The following is a 25951-nucleotide window of genomic DNA, read 5'->3' on the forward strand; positions in this document are numbered from 1 at the left end:
CTGTTGCCAGTCTTTAATCTATGAAAAACTACCATTTAGTATGTTTTTTTAGCTTTTCTGTTTATGGGGACACTCTCTGTGTCCCCGTAAACCACCTTTATAGCATAATAAACATGTCATTAAACACTATTCATGTCCTCGTAAACCACATAGACCAACCCACACGCACGCACACACACACACACACACACACACGTTCATTCAAGACAAATTAAACACAGCAGACACTTTGAATATCTTTTAGTTGTCTTTTATATTCTTAAAAACAAACAAAAAATAACAGATTAAATGGAATTTACAGTAGACATTCGCAATCATTGTGCACTTTTAAATACCTCGATACTTTCTGCACAGCTCAAAGAAAAACGCAAACACAACGAGGAAGGAGTTCAACTTATCCACGGGAAAAGAATCACTGAATATATAGATCATTTCTTATAATCCTTACATCACTTATATAAATATACTGAACCGAGAAAAGAAGTTTTCATCTGAGCGAGGGGGGGATAAAGAGCGCAATACAGAAGTCCACAACAGCGTTAAGGCTAAACAGAAAGCAAGAAATGAAAGAAAGAAAGTGAAGGAGGAAGAAAGAAGGTGAGCAGGCGAGAGAAAGAGAGATAGAGAGAGAGAAACAGAGAGAGTCTGCTGGAGAAAGAGAGACGGATGAGATGCAGATGAAGGGCTGCAGAGGAAGAGGAGGATTTGTCAAGTTTATTATAGGAACACTTCACTCATCCTGCTGTCATTTACTTCACCTCATGAAGGACGTCCAGTAGATTTGAACATAATTCATGAGAAATACTTTCATAATTCACAGAAGCTCCTCTAAACCAAACTCACACAGATCTGAACGAGTAAACGATAGCAGAAGTATTGAGTGAACTGTGCCTTTAACACGACTCCGTTTGCATGTGTCTGTGTACGTGTCATATCATACATGTACCACGCCACACGTCTCTGTTATATGTGCTCTTTTGGTAATGACATAAAATAATTTAAAAATCCCTAAAGAATATGAGAACCATCTCATCCCTTTGACATCTTCAGCTCAGTCTGTCTCTCTCCGTGAGCCGAATCTCCGTCTCTCTCCGGACTCACTGCGAGCTCGCTCTCTCCAGCACACGTAAGTCGTAGTTCTTTTTTGTTGCGCGCAATTTAAACAAACTCCCGCCGCTGTTGTTGAGTTTAAAGGAGGCGCTTTGGGCGGCCATCGTGTTGGGAAACACGGCCACTACGGTGTAAAGGTTGGCAGGGTCGTTGGCACCGCCTCCTCTTCCTCCTCCAGGACACGAGGAGGTCGCGGGGCCGCGGGAACACGGTGGATCTTTGAGCCACTGTATCTTGGCACCACAGAGTGAAAGCTGGTTAAAGAGCTTCTCCGCCTCAGGACGAGAAATTCCCTCGGGGAGATCGGTCACTTCCAAAACTCGACTCACGACTGCCGGGAAACAGACAGAGAAAAAGAGAGAGATCATCAACAACGAGATCTTTAATACACATGGGAACTTCATTTACAACAAGTGGTTGGATGGATTGATAAACAAGAGGGTTTGATTACGTCATTCAAATAGTGAATCGAACACATTAAGACCTCAAGTTTTTTTAAAAGGTAGAGAAAACAATGACTTTGAGGTCGTGTGTCTTACCCACATCAGTAGTTCCTAGATCAGTTGAGGCAGATTTGAGTGTTTGTCTTTTACCCCGAGCCCCGTGTTTCATTCCACCTTGACTCTGAGCAAACACACAGGAAAGAGATGACACACAGTGAATAAACTGAGAAATGATTTAACAGCAGACAAACAGAACGACAGACAGAGAGAATGAACGACAGACAGAACGAACAACAAACAAGAACGACACACAGAGCAACAGACAGAGCAACACAACAATAGACGAATGACAGAACAACAGACGACAGACAGAATGAGTGACACAACGACAAACAGAACGAGTGACACAACGACAAAGAGAACGACACAACAATAAAATGAATGGCAGAACGGCAGACAGAATGACATAACGACACGAACAAACAAACAAACGACAGAACGACAGGCAGATCAAACAAACAAACGAAAGAACAAAGAACGACAGGCAGAACGAACGAACGACTGGCAGAACGAACGAACGACTGGCAGAACGAACGAACGACAGGCAGAACGAACAGACAGACAAACAGAATGACAAAACGGCAGACAGAACGACTGACAGAATGACAGAACAGCAGACAGAATGATAGAATGACAGACAGGCAGAATGACAGACAGACAGGCAGACAGAATGGCAGAACGACAGACCGACAGAACAACAGACAGACAGGCAGAACGACAGACACAGACAGACAGACAGACATGTACCTGATGAGAGTTATAGGACTGGCTGTGGTTGTGCATGATGGGTGGAGGACACAGACTGTACTGTAGCGGTTGTCCAAGTAAAGAATAACGGCCGTCTGTTGATATAGAAACACACTGTCAGTGTCCTGAACACACAAACATAAATTATAAACACACACATAGAAAAATAAATGAGGCCATGCAATAAAAAACAACAAGAGTTTCGCAACAACTCCTAAGCAGAGAGCGCACGCGTGTACCTTGTGCTGGTCCACCGGGTCGAGGGAACTGAGAGATGAGAGGCAGCGGTCCGAGACCCGGACACACATTATTCATACTGCCCGAGGGAGACGGAGCGGGAGATTGAGTGGGAGACGCCAGCGGACTGCTGAGCTGAGTGCACACCAAACATACATACATACAGGTGTAATGAGGAGAACATCATCATATACACTGTCTATATCTGAGAGACTTTTACATGAAGCTTCAGATAATGCTGAGAGATACGAGGAAATAATACAGGTGTGAATATTAAGATGAAAGTTTCTCCAGTAAGAGGTGTATGTGTTTACTATGATACCTGTGGCTCAGGTTTGCCGGGTCTCTGCTCTATGCTGTAGTATTTACAGGGGTTCCACTGCACCAGTGGAGGATTCTGGGTCTGCTGCGGTCCATTGGGAACACTCAGCTGCATGACCATGACACCAGGCCCAGGAGGAGGAACCCCTAAAACATCAACATAAAGCTGGTATTTCATTGCTTTAATATATCAACACATTACTGATTCACCAGCTGTACCACTGGATCTTCACACCAGACGCACAGACTTTGATGCTTGAACGTTTTGAGTTAACTTATGTCATTCCCACATGGAATTCAAATAGAATAATAATATTATGAGTTCTCAAACATACAGTTCAGAAAAGAAACATTGAGCGATTTCAGTATTATAGATGTGACATTTTCTGTCAAAACATGAAATATAATTCCATAGAGAACGTGTTTATTACCAATATACTTAATCATCCGTTTATATTTTACTAAACACCTGATGATAAGAGTCCAGACATCAGAAAAATGTTTTATATTTTAGATGATGACAGTGTACATGTGTTGTGAGTGTGACAAAAAAAAAGACCAAGTTGTCTCCAAGTTTTTTGGAGAAGAAATACCCAACGAATGAAAGGACAGCTCTTCAAAGAACAAATTTTTTCATGAGGAGGAACAATGTTATGGATGTTGTTAGCTAAACTTACCCAACTATGGAAAAAAAACTTCACCTCGCATTGATATTTGAACCACCAAATACTGACAACTGAAATGGTCACATTGTTGGAAACATTTGCTAAAATCTGACGTTGGGGTTGCCATGTGCTAGGAATTGCTCATTTCTACAATAAATTAGGTGCGCTGGCATGACACATAAGGGAACTGATTGTTTTTGTGCACAATAGTATAAAATATTACCTGAATACTGCTGTTGTATTGGCTGAGGGCTACAGGGTGAGGCAGACTGGCTCATCTGGTACTGGTCTGAACTGGGGGGCTGCAGGTAACCCACCGAGGGACTGAAACACACAAACACACAGTCAGCTAAGATCTACACAGCCTTTTGCCATAGAGATAAATTAGGGAGTGTATGTGTTTACCTTGTGCTGTTTTGTTGTGTGGGTGTCAGGACGCCATAATAGACAGGCATGGGTGCAGCGGTCGGCATCGCACCCTGAACCGATTGACCCGTGGGAACCATCACTGACTGTTGATACTGCGGCTGGACTACAGTCTGACTCTCATTGGCTACAGGCACCTGAGAAGAGCACACAGTTTACACGTCAATCACACAGCGCACGTGCCCATCACACAGCGCACGTGCCCATCACACAGCGCACGTGCCCATCACACAGCGCACGTGCCCATCACACAGCGCACGTGCCCATCACACAGCGCACGTGCCCATCACACAGCGCACGTGCCCATCACACAGCGCACGTGCCCATCACACAGCGCACGTGCCCATCACACAGCGCACGTGCCCATCACACAGCGCACGTGCCCATCACACAGCGCACGTGCCCATCACACAGCGCACGTCAATCACACAGTGCATATTTCAGTCACACAGTTTGTGTATCAATCACACAGTTTATGTGTCAGTCAAACAGTTCATATGTCAATTACACAGACACACACCTGATATGAGGGCATAGGGGGATACTGGACCATCATTCCCTGCATCTGTCCATTCATTCCCGCACGCTGTGGGTTCATCATACTGCTGCTCTGTGGCTGCTGAACTCCCATCATGCTCTGGTACGCAGGCTGTTGATTGGTCATCATAGGCTGCATAGGAGCTGATGGTACAAACACACACACATCAACACCAGTCCTCTTCTCTATCTGTGTCATCTCCTTATACACAACCACATGCTCTTCTCTCTCCTGTCTGTGGCGTTTAAGCTTCAGTTAAAAACACCACACCTCTCTTTCATCACAAGGATTATTTTTCCATCACTAATTTTGTGATACACTAGTATTTATATATTAGAATTGATGAGGACACTGACCTGAGGGCTGTGCTGATGGAGGCAGAGGCTGAGAGCGCTGTGTAGGGTACGACACCTGATGAGATATGGAGCGGTACTGCTGACCTGAATTTGGATACTGTGCACCTGTAGAATAATACTGCACCTGGATCTGAAGAAACAGAGAAGATTATACACTGATGACCTAAACACATCATCATTATAATTTTATCCCTTTCCCTCGAACCCAAACCCTTATAGAAAATGTTTGCCTATTTTATATTTTCAAGTAAATATCATTGTTTAATTGATCAGCTTGTTTCTTCATGGGGACCAAAACATGTCCACAAGGTCAAAAAATGTATTTCTATCTTTTTTTGGGGACATTTGGGGAGAGGGATAACAATGAAAACGCACACATGGACGCACGCACACACATTGCATGAGCTCTGACCCTTTGCTTTACTTCATCACACTTAGTTATCATATTAAACATTTTATATCGCTGTTGTCCAACTTTGTTTCTTTTTTGTCAAGAAAATAAGATTATACACATGAAATTACAGTTACCATCATCACCTCAGAGCAGTAGCAGAAATATCTGTACAGATTTCACTGGAGAGCGATGAGAAGTCTAAATTGACGTACCTGCTGAGGGGGTGGAGGCGGCTGCATGTAGCTCTGCGCAGGTGCAGCTGTCTGCAGTATTGGCTGCGTGGGTGGAGGTGGGGGTGGTGGAGGGTGCGGGTGGGGGGCAGCAGGCTGATATCCAGTGGGTGGAGGGGGCATGATGTAGCTGGGCTGTGGTGGGGGATGCTGGGATAGCACGGCAGGCGGAGGCGGGTACAGGCCGGGCGGCTCCGGGGCCTCACTGGAGCCCTGACGACTGAGAGACATCTGTCCAAAACCTTGAGTCAACTCATCTCCCTGAAAAGAGAGAGAGAGAGAGAGAGATACAGAGAGAGAGAGAGAGATACAGAGAGAGAGACACTGACTAAATCTCCCAAAATTAATTACAACATCCTAAGACAAACTCTCACAAAAAAGAGAGAAAGAGCGAGAGACTCTTCAGCAGATGAAGGTAAATGAAGGTAAGGATAGAGGATAAAGTGTAAATACATTGAGAGAAGTGTAGTAGTACCATGTTGTACTGCTGGGAAGGAGAAACAGGAAGGATGACCTGAGGGCACGAAGGGTTGGAATAAGACACGGTCTGCGCAGACGGCTGCAGAGACGCCACCGGCTGCAGAGACAAAGTGTAGAGATAGGAAAAGACATTTCGAAGGAAGAAACCAGAGGAAACATTTGAGAGAAAACAGGGAGAATCTCCAATGAGCTCAGATCTTATGTTACCCATACTGGCAAAATGAGTCGGAATGAATTCTTTTTAAATGAGTAAAAAAAAAAATCTTTTTGATTTGTTGAAATCTGACAAATGACAGAGCTACACCTGTTTGAGGTCGAGTCAGCAAAAGTAAATTTTGAGAAAAATCCAGTTAAAGTTTTTAAGGTTCCAAAGCAAAAATCACCGTATCCATACCTAAAAATCACTGTAAAACTAATAAATTGAACACAAAAAGTCTATGTTGTATATGTTGAACTTTTTTCTTTTCTTTATTGTTTGATTGACATCAAGACAGACAGTTGTAAGATCTACTGTAATGTAGGGATTTAATATAATATTACACATCAGATATTTTTCCAAACATTCCCTTAAGACATAACAGATTAAATCTTTGTAAATTCTTGTCAAAACTGATATTTTTAAAACTGTAATTCTCTAAGCGAGTATATATCTGGGCCTGTGTCCTTGCTTTACATCTTAGTCAGCATGAGGAAAATCATTTATGGGTCTTTTCTTTCTTAACTCTTGATAAATCAAGCAAGTGCTGCACTTTATTTTTTAATTCCTGCATGTTTTAAAACCAAACTCATAATGTCAGATGCACAAGTGGATGTAGACGCATCTTTGTATTGGATTAAGTATTTAGGATCATACACCTCTCAGAAAATGACAATAAAGATCATTTAATATTTTGGGACCGCTAGACGAGGACTTAATGTCCTTATTTTTATAAAAGCCTCAATTTCAGCAAAAATTTATACTTTCTTTTGCTCAGAATTAGACTCTTTCCTTGACAAATTTTGCCAACACACTTTATATATGAACCCTAACCTTTAATGATATCATTATAACGAACAGTATGTCATCATCAGATTAGATGGGAAACGCAGTATAAGTTATAAGTCACCTGAGGCATCACATGATTGTGTCCGCTGATAGTGTGCTGCGTGTGAGCGTGAGTCGGGGTGGGCAGCAGGGCAGTTTGCGGTGGTGGGGGCGGTTGGTTTTGAGTCTGAGGGACACTGGAGGGGCAGTTAGGAGGGCACGGCAGGAGACCACGGCTCTGCTGGAGGGGCTGAACTGCTGCACAAACATCTGTGGGAAGACCTGCGAGATTCACAACATATTCATGCATGTAAGACACTAAGATCAGACCTTCACACAACCACAAACTAAGCGCATGGTCTGAAGCGCACAGCGCAAGTGCACTTAATGCAAGTCTGAATTCACTTTTGCTAGTTTCACAACAGGAAAAATGATTTGTGCGCCTGGCTCACGGTCTAAAAGGGTTGTTCCACTTCTCGTAATAAGTAATGGGTGTGTTTTGGGTGATATGTGCATTAAACCAATGACAGTCTTAACTCTCATCCCCTTCAAAAGCAAGTTTCGCTCACGCCATGCCGTTTGCCTATTTACATGGTGCAGTTTGTAAGCAGAAAAACTGCAAGCAGTCATCATATACAATAAATCAGTGGGGTAGAATTAATAAAAATCTAAATAAATGCAATGTTAGCACTTTTTAAAAACCAAAAAAAGTGAAGCAGCTCTTCATGCCTTCTAAACCTTTCTGTAATCAGTCCTCATGTATGTCCAAGAGACACATTAATAATCTCTTACCTTTCAATCCTTTAATTTTTTATTTCAGAAAATGTTTATGTGCTGTTGCGTGTCCATGTGTACATGTGTTGTCGTCCCTTTTTTAGGCACATATTACTAACGCACTCTTTAAATAAAAAAAAATATTGTCCTATTTTAGATGCCTCAAAATAGCAACACGCCAACAATGCACCTAAACATACATCATTTTTAGAACAGCACGCCCTTGGGTGCAGAAATGGGAACAAATGCATTTGCTATTTAAATAATGTGGCGCTGGACGTGAAAATGATAACGGTGTCGGACTGAAACTAGCAAAAAACACTTTGCGCCACAATGCGCCAGGTAATAAGCATTAGCATCTAGCCTCTTTCTGTAGTTAAAGCTGCAAGTCTCTGTTAGCTTAGCACATCCAGACATTTGGATTTTTAAGCTCTTTCAAGTTAGCGCTGCCTTACAGCATTGACCTCTGGGCTCTGTCCGTGTATTTCAGTTGACCTCTCACCTGTACGGGAGCCCCTGGTGCTGCCCTGTGACCCTCGACTGCCCAGACTGTCTCCTCTGGTGAGGATTGAGATTCCACTGAAACTGCTGGCTTTGGTGACCGGAGGCCTCAGCGTGCGGTTGGAGGTGTCGGAGTCGGTGCTGCTCCACGGCCGCGGCTCCAGACTCTTCATGTCCGAATCTGTGCTGCTCTGACGACTGCTGGATGCCCGGCTGGAGCTCTCCCTGTTACCCCTGCAGACGTACAAACACTCAATCTGAATGAAGGAAACGCACACCAGCGCAAACAAGCACTCATGCACGCATCATCACGGGAGCTCGGCAAGATTCAGACAACAATAATTAATACGACAACCAGACATAACTAATATTATCCCGTTTAGGTGCTTTGATAACTTCATTTCAACACAATAACACACAGACGGTCCATGAACAAATACAATCATTCACAAACAGCATTTCACATACGGTCATATTGTGCTTTTATGTGAAATAGGGCTGCAACTAACGATTATTTTCATAATCGATTAACAGGCGATTATTTTTCTGATTAATCGACTAATCGGATAAAAACTACATTTACTCAATTAGATTTTTCACTTATAGCTAAATAAGGCAGTAAATTTGAGTATTCACTTTAACCAAGTCAGTCATGCGGTGAGTAGAATCGCCTGATAAATGTGCACCTCGCGTTGTATGAAGAAACAGCGCCCGACTTTAATTATAAGTGCACATCTAGTGCTGTGTGAAGCAGACGTGTGTCCGCACAGGAGCATGTGACGTCACAGACCAACTAATCAATAATGAAATGCGTTGACAATTATTTCCTTATCGATTTCATTATGGATTTTATCGATTAGTTGTTGCAGCCCTAATATGAAACACACACAGAGCCCGGCTGCACCACACGAGCATTTAATACAACAGTGCAGTGTGACCTGCGGTTTAACTCATGCAGATCAAACATTGAGATTCCCTTTAACCATTTACTGTACTAACACAACAAGTGCAGCCCTATGACACACACGCATGAACACACGCACACGTCATCTAACACCATAATAAATGCAACAGTGGCAGTTCTACACCAGATAAATAAATAAGATCTGTGAATGTGAATAAAAACTTTAAATCTTTCTGATTGGACAAAAGACTTTAATCAGTGTTTCTTTCACATCTATAAATGTGGTGATGTTGTGAGATGTTTTCTAGAATGAACCTGCGGCTCTGCTGATGATAACACAAAACAAGTGTCTGTTATTAACCTGACAGACATCAGGACTATTGAATGCAGAAAAATTCAACATTTATGTCATTTCTCTCCAAAGCTAACATGAGGAAACATCACCCACTGTGTTTCAGCATAAGTCCACCGACGGGTTGTGAACATCCTATTTTGTAACAATAATAACAGGTAGAGCTGGGTAGTATAATGATGTGTACTGTATATGCACTAGAAATGTCAATGTAGTGTTTAGGGTGCACTCACACTATTCAAACCAAACCATGGATTTAAAAAAAGTTGCCAGCGACAGCATTTTTTTATGATTTTCACAAAAATTGAATGCCTTCTAGAAAGTGTTCTTCTTTAAATATATAAACAAACAATAAATCAAATGAAAGAACAGACCCTCTGCTTTCAAACAAACAAAAAACAGTCATTTGTTCTCTTTTATCACCTCTTAAATATGGATAGGTTTCTTCAAAATTAAAAAAATTTGACCAAAAAGCTGAGATAATTGTGTTTTGGTTAAAGACTTTTGATAGAGATCAGAGCGAGGATTATAACATACACATAGTCTGAACTGTTTGCCCTAAGGCAGGAGTGGGGAACCCTGGGTCCTGGAAAGCCACTGTCCTGCAGAGTTTAGTTCCAACCCTAATCAAACACACCTTAAATTAATTTAATTAAGTATTTCTGGAGACTTTGATTAGATTTTTCAGGTGTGCTTATTTGGGGTTTGAAAAAACTTTGCAGGACTGTGGCCCTCCAGGACCCTGCCCTAAGGGGATACTTCTGGGTTTTATAAGTTGGGTAAGAGCGCAACCTGGTGGGTAATAGCGGAAATATGGATTGTCGGAAAAACTCATCATTGACGGGAAAGCGGTTTCTCTTAATTGACGAGTTAACTCGTCAATGGTGTGGAAAAAGTTTGGGGGCATTCTGACTTATCAAAGCCCTTTCCACACAGAAATTCCAGAAAATACACGGAAAATGCATCCTGGATTTTTCCGGGATCGTTTGTTTTTGTTCATTCACACTGCCAATGATTTGCTGGCATCTGCAAGAAAAGACACGTGACCTGTAAAGTCCTGCACTTCTACACAGCGTCTGAAGTTTGCATATTTATTATTTCTCTCTTCAGAAACCACTCGCGTGCATTTTTGTTTATGATAAGACTATAAAGGAGTGCTTGACGCACCGTTCTATGCTGATGAATGATTCTGAGCCGAACTCACACCTCACACTTCCTCTTTCCTACAAGTAGCGGAAAGTTTTTTTTTAAACATTGTTAACTGTTACGTATCATGGACCACTTATTCCTTTTATGGGTACTTCCCTGGAAAAGCACACCCACATGTCAATCAGAGTAAAAGCAAAAAACGCTCACCATTAACATTGTTCCTTCGAGTAGAAGTCACTGCACGCGACAGCTTTGTCATATATTAACAATAGCACGATAAAAGAAGTGTGTTTTTGAAAGTAAGGAGAAAAACCTTGTTCAGCTTTTCAAGTAGCCCTATCTTAAGACAACAGTTGATGCAGTTTGTTTTTCCCAGACAGCAGGGGTTTAGTGAATGGGTTCATAAACTGTGTGTGTTATATGATCTTTAAAACATTAACCAACTAATCATAAAACACTTCAGTGATATAACATCAGTCATACCACCTAACTCAAGCAGATGAGCGATCTTCACACACACACACACACACACACACACACACACACACACACACAAAAAGCATTTGCATATCAGAAAGTGCAAAAACAGTTTGTCCTTTTCCAGAGAGACTGACCCACATACAGTAGCTGCCATGCACGAGCCCTAGCAATTCCAACAGTGCACTGAGCCAACGCAAAGCAAAACACGGTCAGCACTGAGACGCACGCACACGCGTGGCAATACACAGCAGAGAAAATACCTAAATATCTGTCTCCTCTTTTGTGAGGATGAGGAGTAGCCTTCAGTGGACAGTCTGTAGAGGTCACATTGAAGAAAACAGCGGCTGTCGGTTACAGTAAGTGCGTGTTCATGTTTGTGTAGGGGTAGCCGTGAATAAACTAGAAATATATTCATCTCGGTCACTGAGACCGTTTGAAATGATTCAATCCGGAATCCTGATGTCAAAAAAACTGAAATGCACGCAATACAACATCACCTTGACTTTAACTGTAATACTTAAACTCATACAGAAAGAGTACGTCTGGTTATCAGAACTAAAGTATTAACTGTCGAGATTATCCCAAGGTTATTAGAAATCAACACATAAGCAATATTATGAGACGGACTGATTAAAAGCCCTAAGAGAAAGTTAATGAAAGAATAACGTGTGATGAAAGTTAGTGATGGTCAGGTTACATAGACGTACTCGGTGAAAGTGATATCTCACCTGTTATCATTCATGTATCCGTTCTGTGAGGACTAGAAAAAAAAACACACATCGGTCATTTTCTGCTTGATTCTAAGATTGACATTTTACAGTACTTTGTGAGAATCCTTCATTAAAACAACAGAAGTACAGATAAGAAGATTATTACTGACAGAAACTCTTTCATTTATCATCTCTAGACATACATTGTCTATCATTAACAGGGTAAAGCGGTACACAAAGTAACACTTTTTGACTTTGGCTCTATCATTCAAAAAATATTGAAAGTATTGGGTTAGGTCACACATTACTAGTTGTTTGTCACACGTATAGCAGACCATTTGTTTGTCGGTGGGGAATAATGATTGCCTTTTATACCAACTACCACCACAAGTATATATCAGATCAGTATTCTTTGAAAATCTAAAGGCACAGATTCAGTGCAGAAAAGTCTCATAACATTTTATAAGTATTTACCTCTCGTGCAAAAATGCGATCTCTGACACGCTGGTACTCTTCCTCTCGCTCCTCGATGGATTTACTGCGACGGCCGTCCTGAAGCGGCACTCGGATCTGAAGAGATTACACAAACATGAGTGCAGAACACCACACCACAACACACCACACCACAACAAAACAAACAAACAAACAAACAAACCTGTTGTTTTACATTTTATGAAAAGAAAAACATCTGTTGGAAAGGCTTCATATGCAAGGGAAAACTGGAATCTTTTCTATCCAGAATTCCTATTTTTATCCCCACACAGCGCATTAGCACACAGACCTGATTATCATCTTTATCCATGCTGGCATCATCTCGCTTCAGAATGAACTTTTTCTGGAAATCCACGTTCCTCTCGTCTTTAATATGTTCAGAAAACCTCTGCTCGGGTCTAGAACACACAGACACAGGGTCTTTACAATGAGATTTACCACAGTAGATGCTTTAGGATCAATCATTGACATCTTACATGCGTGTGTTGCTGGTCTTGTTGATGATGACGGCTTTGCCTGTCTGGTCCACGTTGTGATCCATCCCGAAATAGGCGGCGACTCGATGCAGGAGCATGCGGTGATATGAGGTCATCTGAGGGAACTTCTTATATTGATTACTAAAAAACGTGAAAAAAAGTAACATTCAATAAAGCAAATACACTGAAAAACAAAACTGCTCATTTATTAGAAGCCATTATATGAACTAACTTTAAACTGTCCTTCATTGAGTAATGAGATAAAGAGGTATTGCAATGCCCTCATGTCACCAACAGAGGGACACAAACATCAACTACTCATCAACAAATACAAACAAACAAAATTCATGTCTGAGAGTTATTACACAGCGCAAACAAATCTAAATGATCCGAGCTCGTCTTAGTTACGTTTACAGACATTTAGTCAACAGATGTCAGTGTGATTTGTTAGAATCAAAACATTAATTGTAAAAACATAAAAGCATTTTAACATGAATGTCTAAAAATGCGGTTGCTGGTCCAGGTTCTGTATATATATTTATATATAGACTTACTTCTCATCATTAATGAACTCCAGTATATCTTGTTCCAGCTTCAGCAGCATCATTCTGTCTCTAAAACACACAGAGACACACACACACGATCAAAACAATTGAAATCTCAATCCATTGCATTGCTGATGATAAAAAATATTGACATTATACATCAGCACTGAAACACATGAAACTGTGTCTACACAGAGCACGTACACTACATGCAAGCAATGCGTTCAAATTATTCATCTTATTTTACTCAAGTTTGTTTTAAAAACATTTAAAGGGGTCATATCATGAAAATCTGACTTCATGTTTAAGTGCTATAATTGGGTCCCCAGTGATTCTATCAACCTAGAAAATGTGAAAAGATCAACCCAGTAACTTAGTTTGGGTAAACCATTCTTTGCAAGCATGTGAAAAAATAGCTCCTAGTGATGTCAGAAGGGGATCTTATTATGATAATACCACCCACTTTAAAAATCAGCATTTTACAACTCATGAACAAAAACAAACTACTTTAAATATGTATTTGGATGCAGAAGCTTTAAAAATTAGTCCATTTTCTTAAAAAAAAAATCCATATAATTTACTCACCACCATGTCATCAAAAATGTTGTGATGTCTTTTTTATTCAGTCAAGAAGAAATTATGTTTTTTGAGGAAAACATTCCAGGACTTTTTCTCATTTTAATGGACTTTAATGGACCCCAGCACTTAACACTTAACGGGCGATTTATAGTCCTGCGTAGGTCCTACGGCGTAGCTACGGTGTAGGCTATCCGTAGCCTGTGCGTAGCTCTGCGTAGCCTGACGCGCACCTCACAAAATTTCTAACAGCGCGTCGGCTCTACGCGGACCGTAAGCGCTGTGATTGGTCCACCAGAACCCCTCCCGTCAGGTAAAAAAACTGCGTCATAGGTATTTCCGTTTGAGACGGTGAAAACAAAGGTGAGCCAAGTTGAGGAGTGATTTAACTCAAACTGAAACATAAGTCGCTGTTTATCTACTTCCATCATTGCTGGTCTTCTCAAATTATACACAACAAGTTGCTATTTCGTCTTCGTTTGTGGGTTAACTTGCTTAGCTTCTTCTTCTGTGACGACTTCTGCTGCTACTGTGGTTACACGCGTGATTACTGCCAACCAGCGGTTTCGCGTGTGTTTGCACGTCGACGCAGACGGCGACGCACAAGTATAAATGAAAACCGACGCGGAACCTACGCCGTCGCTGCTACGCCGTAGGACCTACGCACGACTATAAATCGCCCTTAACTCAACACTTAACAGTTTTTTTCAACAGAGTTTTAAAGGACTCTAAACGATCTCAAACAAGGCGTAAGGGTCTTATCTAGCGAAACCATTGTCATTTTTGAAAAAAAAAAATGCACTTTTAAACCACAACTTCTCGTCTATCTCCAGTCCTGTGATGCGCCAGCGTGACCTCACGTAATTGCATAGTGACATGGTAAGATCATGTGTTACATAAATGAAACACATTTGCTGACCATTTTAAACAATAAACTGACACAAAGACATTCATTAGTATCATTCAACATACAAAAACGTCTGAACGCTCCTCTTTCTCCACACTTGTAAACACTGGGGCGTAGTTTCACATACATCATTCTTGACCTCTTGACGTATTGCGTGAGGTCGCACTGGCGCATCACAGGACCGGAGATAGACGAGAAGTTGCGGTTTAAAAGTGCATTTTTTTAATTGTAAAAATGACAATGGTTTCGCTAGATAAGACCCTTACGCCTCATTTGGGATCGTTTAGAGTGTTGTTAGGTGTTGAGTTTTAAGTGTTGGGGTCCATTAAAGTCCATTAAAATGAGAAAAATCCTGCAATGTTTTCCTCAAAAAATATAATTTCTTCTCGACTGAACAAAGAACGACATCAACATTTTGGATGACATGGTGGTGAGTAAATTATCTGGATTTTTTTAAGAAAATGAACTAATCCTTTAACGCTGTATACAATGTAGTAGGACTGGGATGATAAATCATGTGATTCTGCTTGCAATGCTTCCCAATGTTAAAATGTCGCTACATGCAAAAGCCAGAGGGCGCTCTCATGCAGAAACAGTACCATTTACACACGCAGCTCCAGAAAATGACTGTAAGCATATATTTATATCGCTGTTCATCAAATCTTTTCAGGTATTTTCATGATAATAAAGAATATTTATAATGATTATGTTTGACGAGTTGCTTTTTCAAATGCATGTCCATGAAAGATCTATGCATAATATTGCAGAGTCGATACCTGACAGGCACTAATAGTATAAATCGCGTTTAATCATCCCAGCCGTACTATATAGGATGTGTAATATGCAAATAATTCTGCAGACGGGCAGGTGTATAATAAAGAGATGAGGTAAGAAGATTGCTGTACCTGGGGTTGTTCTTTAGCGTGTTGACCAGAAACTCATGCACATCAATGCCTGTAGAATCTGTGTATTCCTGACTAGAGTCTGTCCAGAAATAAAACAAAGAAGAAATTTAATCATCACATTCAGATCTTTAGCAATCATCCAGACTGCACGTGATCTGAACTTCAGCATCTGGTGAAGCCACAAAGATTCAGCGTATGGACATTTATATATTAGGTCATCATCTGATAAAACTTACGGCTAATGAAAGAGCAAAGCATCTTACCACGGGAAAGCATCTTGCGCGGCGTTTTATCTTTTTTCTCTCGCTCTTCATTCTCATACTCATCTTTTGAGGACTTCTCTTCCTCTTTATCTGACGGACAGCTGATGTGAAGCTGAATAATGTCCTGAGATTAAACACAAACACAGTTAGGAGCTCTTCAGACAGTCATTGGTCTCCTTCTACAGTCATTGAAAAGCTCATTAAATTATTCATGAGAGAAAAGCAATATTCAAACACATAGCTTACAAAATGAAAAGGATCTATAAATATGAGTTTCTTTGTTTTTTGCATGACTTCTCCAGGTCTCAGTTGATAGACAGTTCACAAATGTTTACCACGTGATGAAACTTTTGTTGCTGTATTTTGCATGCGAGAGGTTTTACCTGTGATTCTGGAAATCCATCTGTTGAAAACGGACCGCAGGACTCCTCACATACTGCCAGACTTCTCACCAGCTTCAGCTTCGCATTAGACTGAGACAAAAAGCAGAACAGCAGGTGATTGGAGGATTATAGAAGATTAAATAAAATCTCAGACAAATGAAAAACTCAATCAAAACTCATCCTTAGAGTTTCACTTCACATGAAGTTCAGTATCAGTTCAGTTTAGATGAAGTTTTGTGAACTGCTGACAAAAGTCGCTCTCGATTAACACGTGAAAGTTTACCTTGGCTCGTTTCCTAGTGTGTCCGTGATTCTGACATCGTTTCTGTATGGATGAACGATAATGTTTACCGTTAAATACACCATTTAAATGATTCCTTCATTAACTTTAGAAAAATTAGTGAACCAATGCAGGAGCCTACTGTTAACTCTTTCCCTGCCAATGACGAGTTTCTACGGCAAACCGTATTTCCGCTATTATCCACCAGGTGGCGCTCTTACACAACTTATAAAACACTGAAGCATCCACCAAGACCAAAAACAGTTCAAGCTTTTGATCCGCACTCTGAATCTGATCTCTAACTAAAGAAATGCAATTATCTCAGCTTTTTGTTGGAAATTTGATATTTTTGAAGAAACCTACCCATATTTGAGAGGTGATAAAAAGAGAAGAAATGAAGATAAAAGTATGTTTATATATTTAAAGAACAACATTTTCTTGAAGGCATTAAACTTTTGTGAAAACCAATAAAAATGCTGGCACTGGCTGGCCACTTAAAAGAAATGCTGGCAGGGGAAGAGTTAAATAAGCACAATATCCATTCAGTTTCTCAAGACTTCTAAAAAAAACGATTTCTCAAAAGCTAAAATCTTAACTGTTATAAACAAAGAAAGCATTCAGAGTTTTATGGATTGATGCATGCAGCTGTGTCTCAATAACGTTTACATACATCTGTTTTGAATTTGTAAGCGTCAGGTAGTTTCTGGTACCTGTGCGTCCTGTGAAAGGTTCTCGTCAGGTTCTGGGCCGTCTGTGTTGGTGTCTTTAGCAGGTGCAGATGGGCTGCTTTTACCACGGGTGTTTGTTGGACCGTCAGCGGGCAGGATGTCGCCCCCCTCCATCCCGTCGGAGGGGAAGACCAATGACATCTTCCCTCAGAAAACACAGCACGCTGAACACAGAGAAAAGACACAGCTACAGCTTTATATTTGTTATTATAATAGTACTGTACAAAGAATCAAGGGACGTAAGAGTAAAGTTCATATGAGTGATGCACATGAGTGAAGATTTATTTATTTTCATACTCTATAGATGCACATTAATATGCATTGCATTAGTTTTATACACTAACAGGCACAAACACTGGCGAATGTAATTTCATTAAGACACTAATGTATTGACCAATGCTCTGTAAATCTGCACTTAACAAGCCTAAGGGGGCGTGTACATCAAAGCATTTAAATGCAGTTCAAAACGCCAGGCCGACTGTGGGTGTTTGCCAACTTTTATCAGCTAAGCACTTTGGTTGCGGTGATATTTCTGCTTTGTTATCAGTTATCGAACGATGTGCCGGTTGGTTGTTGTGATATTTGTCCCACCCCTCCTCCACTGTGATTGGACGGCCATGTGAGAACTAAAATTGACGAGCGGAGCTTTTCATGAATCTCCTTTAACTCTCGACGCTATGCCCCGAGCGCAGAAAAAACGCTGAGCGCCGATTTTCAGCGCGAAAAAAAAAGCTAGCTGCTGGCTTATTTGAAAAACACTAAGCTTCCATTGGAAACAATTGAAAACATGCACCGGCCGCGGGCGTAAAAGCTTTGGTGTGCACACCCCCTAACAGCAATAAATGGGGACATTTCACCAGACTTTTAGAAGACGTAAAATAAATCTTTGACATCTCTAGAGTACATATGTGAAGTTTTAGCTCAAAATACCCCACAGATAATTTATAATAACATAACATGTTTAAATTGACACTTTGTAGGTGTGAGCAAAAATGTGCCGTTTTTGTGTGTGCCCTTTAAAATGCAAATGAGCTGATCTCTGCACTAAATGGCAGTGCCGTGGTTGGATAGTGAAGATGAAGGTGTGGTATTATTATAGTAAGATCCCCTTCTGACATCACAAGGGGAGCCAGATTTCAATGAGCTATTTTTCACATGCTTGCAGAGAATGGTTTACCAAAACTAAGTTACTGGGTTGATCTTGATCATATTTTCTTGCACTGGGGACCCAATTATAGCACTTAAACATGAAGTCAGATTTTTATGATATTTGCCTTTTAAATGCAAACCTGATTTTACCTGACACACCTTGAGTTGTAGTGATGTGTGTGTGTTGAGGGGTTAAAGCTCTCCTATAGCTGAGACGAGGGTGAAGGGGACATCATGGTAAAGCATGTGTGTTTTCAGAGCTCCTGCATCCTTCACAATGTTCTCACAGCACCACCTGCTGGACAGAAACAACACCGTTAGATGAGACGGTTTAGTGTAGATTTAATAGTACACACATGAACACATCAAACAAAAGTGTCTATGAAGCTATAAGCTATTTTTTAACAACACCATACACAGTATTTACTCTATAAATATACTGTATAGTTGATGTAAAACAAACTACACCTAGCTGCCATAAGACCTCATGCAAATTAAGTGAACATGATCCAGTTATCGTGAATTTTTCTGCACTTTTCCTCCAGTTTTGTTCAACTTTTAGCAGTCCAATCAAATGATGATTTAGAAAGATATTAAGAAGGTTGAGTACATTGCACTGTCATTTCACTCATTTCGTTTTGTGTTATAAATCCAACGCATCATACACAGCTGCATTTCTTTTTCTATCTCACACGTACACTCATGCTAGCATCTGTCTGAACACAAAGTAGTAATCTTTTATGTATTTGTTAAGTTTTATGTGTTTAAAGCAAGCCGAGTCAAACTATCCCTCTTGTTTAAAATATAATCAGCTGCATGTTTCTACAGTCATTAAGTAATATTGTTAACATAATCAGGGTTATGAATATTGTGACAATATTGATAATCTCAGCCAGCGATACAATGTTTGCTGATACTGTAAGAAAATCTCTGATACAATTTCAATTTGATTCTGGAGTATCGTGTGGCATTGATACATTGTATCGTTGGATCCATATATTGATGTATTGTTACACTGCTAGTGTGATGATTGATAAACTGATAATGAGCTGGTCACTTCACACGGGACTGTTACATTTAAATGACATATAGGAAGTTGTTTGTCAAAAATAAAAATCAAACTTTATTTTTTACCAAACACAAACATTTCTCAAAACAGCAAGATATAAATTTTTGCTACACAAAACTACAAATATGATCAAAATTCAAATATTTTGGTTGACAACCTTATTAAAAGAAATAAAATGCTTTGAAGAGCATTGTACATTTTGACTTGAGACAACCAGAAGAGGAAACTCCAATACTGACGTCATACTGCAGAGAGACACAGCCAGACGGGTGGGGGGAGAGAGAGAGAGAGAGAGAGAGAGAGCGAGCGAGCAAGCAACAGAGAGAGATATTGAATAGCTGGGATTCCCGACTGCAGAAAACACGTCATCAGGAGCACATGACATCAAGCAACCAATCATCTTCTCACACTCACACACACACACACACACACACACACACACACACACACACACACACACACACACACACACACACACACACACACACACACACACACACACACACGTATACTGCAGCAATGAGACGCTCTCGAAAAAAACAACGGTGAGCACATGAAGGAGAAATACAGAGGGTCACAAGATAAAGTGACACTCAATGACAGAAGTACCCATTGCTCCCATCTCTCTCTCTTTCTGTTACCAAGGAGATGCCAACGTCATCCTCATCTGCTGCCATTAATGTTAGTGAGGAAGAGGAGGGCAGAGACAGAGAGTGTGCTATTAAAAATAAATATGAGAATAAGAGAAAAACAACCAAAGTCTTTCAAGCAGCCAATGAGCTTTCAATGTTGCCAGCCGCCTACAAAGCTACAAAACAGGAACACAACAAAACACAACACAGCCGTCATATTCATCAAGTATATGATAGAGAGATATAAGGGTAAAGTGATAAAAACAAGACCCATGTGTGCAGAGAAACAAAGAAAAAGTATTTTCTCTAATAATAACTGTGTGTGTGTGTGTGTGTGTGTTGTTGAATACATTCAGTACTGTGTGTTGAATGGCCAAATCACTAATGCAGGAAAAGTGCGTCACAAAAGGATTCCCTGCTTAAACAGCCAACACAAACTAACACACACACACACACACACACACACACACACACACACACACACAAACAGACACGCAAACAGACACGCAAACAGACACGCAAACAGACACAGCTGATGTATATGAAACATCTTGCTGCACACAGATGGGGTGATGAAGCAGCGAGTAATGAGAAATAAGGGGAGAGGATCGAACCCGTGAGGGGGGGTCAAGTGAGTCAGAGTCGCTCCTGCAGGACTGTGAGGAGGAGGAGGACGTCGTCACAAGAACTGACGATAAGTGAGGAAGAGACAATCCCATCACAAAATCATCCCACACAAACCACTGCAAGAAACTATGATATTACACTGCAACATTTTCATGATTATTGTGCACCATACTCAAATAGTCCAGATGTTTTCCTTTTATTCCCAAGAGTATAAGTGTTAATACTAGGGATGCTTAACGATTAATCGCAATTAATCGTTAGCAGAATAAAAGTTTTTGGTTACATCATATATGTGTGTGAACGGTGTATAATAAATTTTTATAAATAAATGTACACACATGCATGTATATGTTTTAGAAATGTTTACATGTGTATATACATTTGTATATTTATGTATAACTTATATTATATATAAATACTTAATATATACTTTTTTTTTTCTTAAAATTATACATGCATGTATTCATATATATATATATATATATATATATATATATATATATATATATATATATATATATATATATATATATATATATATATATATATATATATATATATATATATATATATATATATATACATATTTATTATACACAGTTTACACACATATGTGATGTAAACAAAAACTTTTATTCTGCTAACGATTAATCGCGATTAATTGTTTAGCATCCCTAGTTAATACTATAAAACAGCTGAGCTTCATTAAAATAAAAACACACAATACATGACACACCTGACACAAATATATATTGACCAAATCAAACCAATTCAGAAGAACGGAGAACACGGTTTAAGACTGTGATGTGTGGGAGAAAAAGAGTTCAGCTCCATCTTTTACTCTCTAAAAATAAGTGTGTCAGGTTAAAATCTGGGCCCATTTTGGCTCCCATTACAAATCTTATGCAATGCTCCCCATTTGAGAGAGAGAGAGAGAGAAAATTCTCAATGATGAAACTGCCACCTCATTGGATGAGGTTTCCACCAATAGAATGAGGAGCTCCATGGCAACAGGCTCTGTCACCAAGAGAGAATAGATTTCCCTCCGCCCCATGTGGTGCACATTTACCCCGACCCCCAATTACACACACATACATGTAAACACTCGCACCTTAATGAAGCACCCCAATTACCCGTGTGTGTGTGTGCATGCGTTCGTGTGTGTGTGTGTGTAGTTTGTGTAGCGGGCAGGCAGAACATACACACTACACCCCATCACAACTCTTACCCCCCTTCCCATACATCCTTTCCTACATCTTTCGCCCCCCACACCGCCCTCACACTGAAAAGGAAACCAATTTCATCTCTCGCTCTCTCTTTCTCTCTCTCGGCCGACACAGGTGACATAACTGCTCTGATACAGAAATAGCAAACGCACAGAATATCTGTGCATTGGCTACAAAAATGTTCATGATTCCTTAACACTAGATGGTAGAAGTATAAGAAATGAGTGATGGAAACGACAAATTTTAAATAAAAATCCCTTAATTTGTAAAAAAAAAGTTTTAACGCTCGCTTGAGGTTCGCAAAAAAAAAAAAAACGTTAAGAGCCGTTCACATTATAACATTAACTATAACTATAACTGTATTAGCCTCCACACCTCCGGACGATAACTTTATGCTAATTCAATCGCAAGGCGCAGCGCTTGCGCAAATCATTTACGTTTAATTGCTTTAAAGTCGCAATGAAAGTAAAATAAAAACTGTAATTTGTTTTGTAATATTGTGGTATTTTTTTTACAAATGATTTATCTGTGAGCTTAATTAATTTTTAAAAATGTATGTGCCCTCATAATCTTTCTTAAAAAATGCAAATCTCATCCCCTCCTAAAAACGATCTCGCTTTACTTCCGGTCATAATGTATGGCAGGTGGGCGAGGTCTGGAAGAATATCGCTGCGATTAGCAATTAGCAACATGACCCAACTTCAAATGATCCAATCAGATCTCGATGGACAAATTCAAATCCAGCTCTGCCTTATTTCATTTCAGAGGCCGGTTTACTCAGATACACGTCACCATGGGGAAAATTAGGCAATTGATACTTCCGTTTCATGGCGACTTTAACTAATCACATATTTCCTTTAACAAAAACGCTTGTAATTGTCATTAAATGTATAAATATGCTGTTCTTGTTGCATTTACACAGCGGGTATAACCAGCAGATGTCCTCAACACGCCACGTTTGCGTTATTATAAACAGTGAGTTTAAGTAGTTTGTAATCTAATATCTCACCTTTTGGCGTAATCAATGTAGTGGAATAAAAAGCATTACGTATTCAATTTCACAGCAACTTCATCAGCACTGGATACCGGAGGTTATTTTATGTTATAGACCTCAGCAATGAGCTTCTCCGCTGTCATCTGTCATTTCAAATTTGCGTGCACTTGAAGTTAAAAAAGATTTCATTGGCTGTCAATGGTTTATCGATCATCAGCCAAAAAAGGTGATCCCAGCGATATTGTTCATTGTATATTAATCGTTATAGCTGTGGTGTGAACTCCACTTTTCTCGATATTTAAAACTAAATTTTTTATAGTTATTGTTATAATGTGAACGACCCTTTAATCCGAATAATGGGAGATGGAAACGCATTTACCCCATTTTCGCATTTTGCATTAGGATTAATATCCAGAATATCATTAAATATCAGGATTTTAACTTGGGCCGTGTAACAACCCAGAAACCAAAATATCAGAGAAGATAACTAAAAAGGTTTCACAAATTCCTTCACTATTGCCGTTCAGAGACAATGAGATTCAATTCCCTAAAATTACAAATTGACTGTAGGACTAAAGCGCATGCTGAATGTCTTAGGGATGCACGATAGGATTTTTTTTGGGCCGATACCGATTTAAACAGACAACTTCTGGCCGATACCGATGCTGATACCGATATTAAACACTTGTATACAATACTATACAGTTGGTCTATTAGCTAGTTTATTTCTGCATCAAATTATTTTTACTGAACATGGATTGGATCTAATTAACATTCAACTGACCAACATAATAAGAGAGGCACAAATTAAGCTAAAACAAATATAGTAAGACAGCATGACAACCTTCAAAGGTGGTTTTTGCTATTCAGCATTTATTTTATTAACAACATTAACTCATTTTTTTTTTTACATATAATGGATTTCTTTATGCAGTTAATTAATAAACAAGCGGTATCGGCCTTTCTCGTGCTATTGCCGATATGCCGATGGTTTCAAATTCATCAAAAATCGGCCGATAAATATCGGCGGCCGATACATCGGTGCATCACTAGAATGCATCAGTGTCCTCTGTCATGTGTTTAGATCTCTTTCAGTGCCTGAATCACACTGAGGTAAACCATCTGTTCAGGTACAGCTCCCCTCCAAAAACAACAGCACTGCATCCACTTCTGCCCGTCCTGCACCCACACAAACACACTCTCTCACCCCTTAACTCAGTGGAAAAACACATCTATTTTCATCCATTCCCCCTACTGCTTAAGCACACACACAGAGAGAGAGAGAGAGTGAGCGAGCATGAACCCTTTATTTAGAGATCCTGAAACACACATTCAGGATAACTGCAATACGTTGGCATATGCCACAGACTGGCATTCAAACTGGCATCATTCCACCACTCGTCCTGTGGGTACACACAGTTCACATAAGCATTCGCACAACATTCACTAAAGCTCACTGTCATGAGTATTTATACAAAATATCACTGAATTCAGACTAACTAATACTAAAACATGAGGGTCAGTAGTACAGCGGCAGCTTATTGGGGTCGATTAGAGGCACTGAAGGGTCACAGTGAGGGATTTAAGCCAACAACCACACTGCCAAGAGTAAATGAATGATGCTCATCAGCACCAGTGTAATGTTACATCCCTAAATACATCTCTCTGACAGCGGGACACCATTATTTACAGAAGTGACAAGCACATTCTACAACCACATTCAGCCCCCCCCCAAAAATAACACATGGTTTAGACAGACAAGTACTTAAAGAAACCAACACGTCTTTAGCTTTCTGCTACCAGAAATAACTCCTGCATTTACTAGATGGGTTTACATCACGCTGATTTTATGCACATTCTGAGGTATCACATTAGAAAACCAGTAATGGAAATGCCAAATTTAGAATAAAAATCACTTAATTTGCAAAGAAAAAAAAAAAACGTTTTTACCCTTACTTGGTGTTTTTTGATTAAATAAATGTGAATAATGAAAGATGGAAATGCATTTGCTGAATACATTTTGACGTAGCGAACATTAAACTTATGTGACTGATTGTCTATCCGTTTCCATTGTCGTTGTCTTTATCATATATGGAGTTTGACGTTGTCTTAATGCCCTTGCTGTTAGTGCCTGCATCAAAAACTCTGCATTCCTTCTTCTCTCCACAGCATTCAGTTTGATAATTACAAGCTGCACTGCTAGTCTTGTTTTATTTACTGTCGGTTACTACAGTAGGTTACCAAAACCACTGTCAGGGCTTTGCACCAGATTTTTGTGTTGGTTAGTTCCGAACAGAAACAGTATTTTAATGTTTCCGGTTCAACCCTAAAATTGACGATCCTGAACCGGTTAATAATATTCCATGTCAGCTGTGGGACATAAAAATAAGTAGACTGATCATTAGGACATGCCTACATTTGTTGAGTGCACTTAAACACGCGCACGCACGCACGCACACACACACAGACGGAGGACGAATTCCAACCGGCGCTTCGGGAAGAAGATACAGAATAAACAGACGCTCCACATAAAGTGAAAATTACGTTGTTTGTCAGTGCTTTATTTGCCAAATGAAATCTTAATGGACTACAGTTTGAGACACAGTAGCACAACTCTCTCTCAAGTTTATACATCAAGTGTTCTGATCTTTGAAGGGCATAGGGATAATCACGTTTGATTGGAGTTGGACCAGACACATTCAACCACATGTGCATCTGTTCAATTGTTTAAAATCACTTAGTGTAAACATTTGCAAGCCTTTGAAACACATGCAAATGATAAATTTTATCCTATTTAA

General features: G+C 39.9%; 1 protein-coding gene across 9 annotated transcripts in view; it reads right to left on the reverse strand.

The window, feature by feature from the left end:
- Positions 1 to 234: 234 nt before the first annotated feature.
- Positions 235 to 25951, reverse strand: part of r3hdm2 (R3H domain containing 2) — a 41272-nt gene continuing 15555 nt past the window's right edge. For 2 of the 9 annotated variants that reach the window (XM_065272506.2, XM_065272510.2), the window contains exons 2-26: positions 18756 to 18900; positions 17439 to 17620; positions 16732 to 16773; positions 16449 to 16538; positions 16066 to 16189; positions 15803 to 15881; positions 13424 to 13483; positions 12870 to 13010; positions 12683 to 12791; positions 12376 to 12471; positions 11920 to 11951; positions 11452 to 11535; positions 8308 to 8540; positions 7114 to 7313; positions 6003 to 6104; positions 5510 to 5788; positions 4904 to 5033; positions 4530 to 4690; positions 3989 to 4146; positions 3807 to 3907; positions 2920 to 3065; positions 2600 to 2732; positions 2361 to 2455; positions 1650 to 1734; positions 235 to 1441 (exon numbers count right to left, since the gene is read on the reverse strand). In XM_065272506.2, the coding sequence (XP_065128578.1) occupies positions 1098 to 1441; positions 1650 to 1734; positions 2361 to 2455; positions 2600 to 2732; positions 2920 to 3065; positions 3807 to 3907; positions 3989 to 4146; positions 4530 to 4690; positions 4904 to 5033; positions 5510 to 5788; positions 6003 to 6104; positions 7114 to 7313; positions 8308 to 8540; positions 11452 to 11535; positions 11920 to 11951; positions 12376 to 12471; positions 12683 to 12791; positions 12870 to 13010; positions 13424 to 13483; positions 15803 to 15881; positions 16066 to 16189; positions 16449 to 16538; positions 16732 to 16773; positions 17439 to 17597 (3183 nt within the window). In that variant the 5' untranslated portion in view covers positions 17598 to 17620; positions 18756 to 18900 and the 3' untranslated portion in view covers positions 235 to 1097. Of the gene's footprint in view, positions 1442 to 1649; positions 1735 to 2360; positions 2456 to 2599; positions 2733 to 2919; positions 3066 to 3806; positions 3908 to 3988; positions 4147 to 4529; positions 4691 to 4903; positions 5034 to 5509; positions 5789 to 6002; positions 6105 to 7113; positions 7314 to 8307; positions 8541 to 11451; positions 11536 to 11919; positions 11952 to 12375; positions 12472 to 12682; positions 12792 to 12869; positions 13011 to 13423; positions 13484 to 15802; positions 15882 to 16065; positions 16190 to 16448; positions 16539 to 16731; positions 16774 to 17438; positions 17621 to 18755; positions 18904 to 25951 lie in introns of all 9 variants that reach the window. The other 7 variants (XM_065272508.2, XM_065272509.2, XM_065272507.2 and 4 more) reach the window with 6 other exon arrangements.

The sequence above is a fragment of the Paramisgurnus dabryanus genome, chromosome 7 (assembly GCF_030506205.2).
Source record: "Paramisgurnus dabryanus chromosome 7, PD_genome_1.1, whole genome shotgun sequence".
NCBI classification, from domain to species: Eukaryota; Metazoa; Chordata; class Actinopteri; order Cypriniformes; family Cobitidae; genus Paramisgurnus; species Paramisgurnus dabryanus.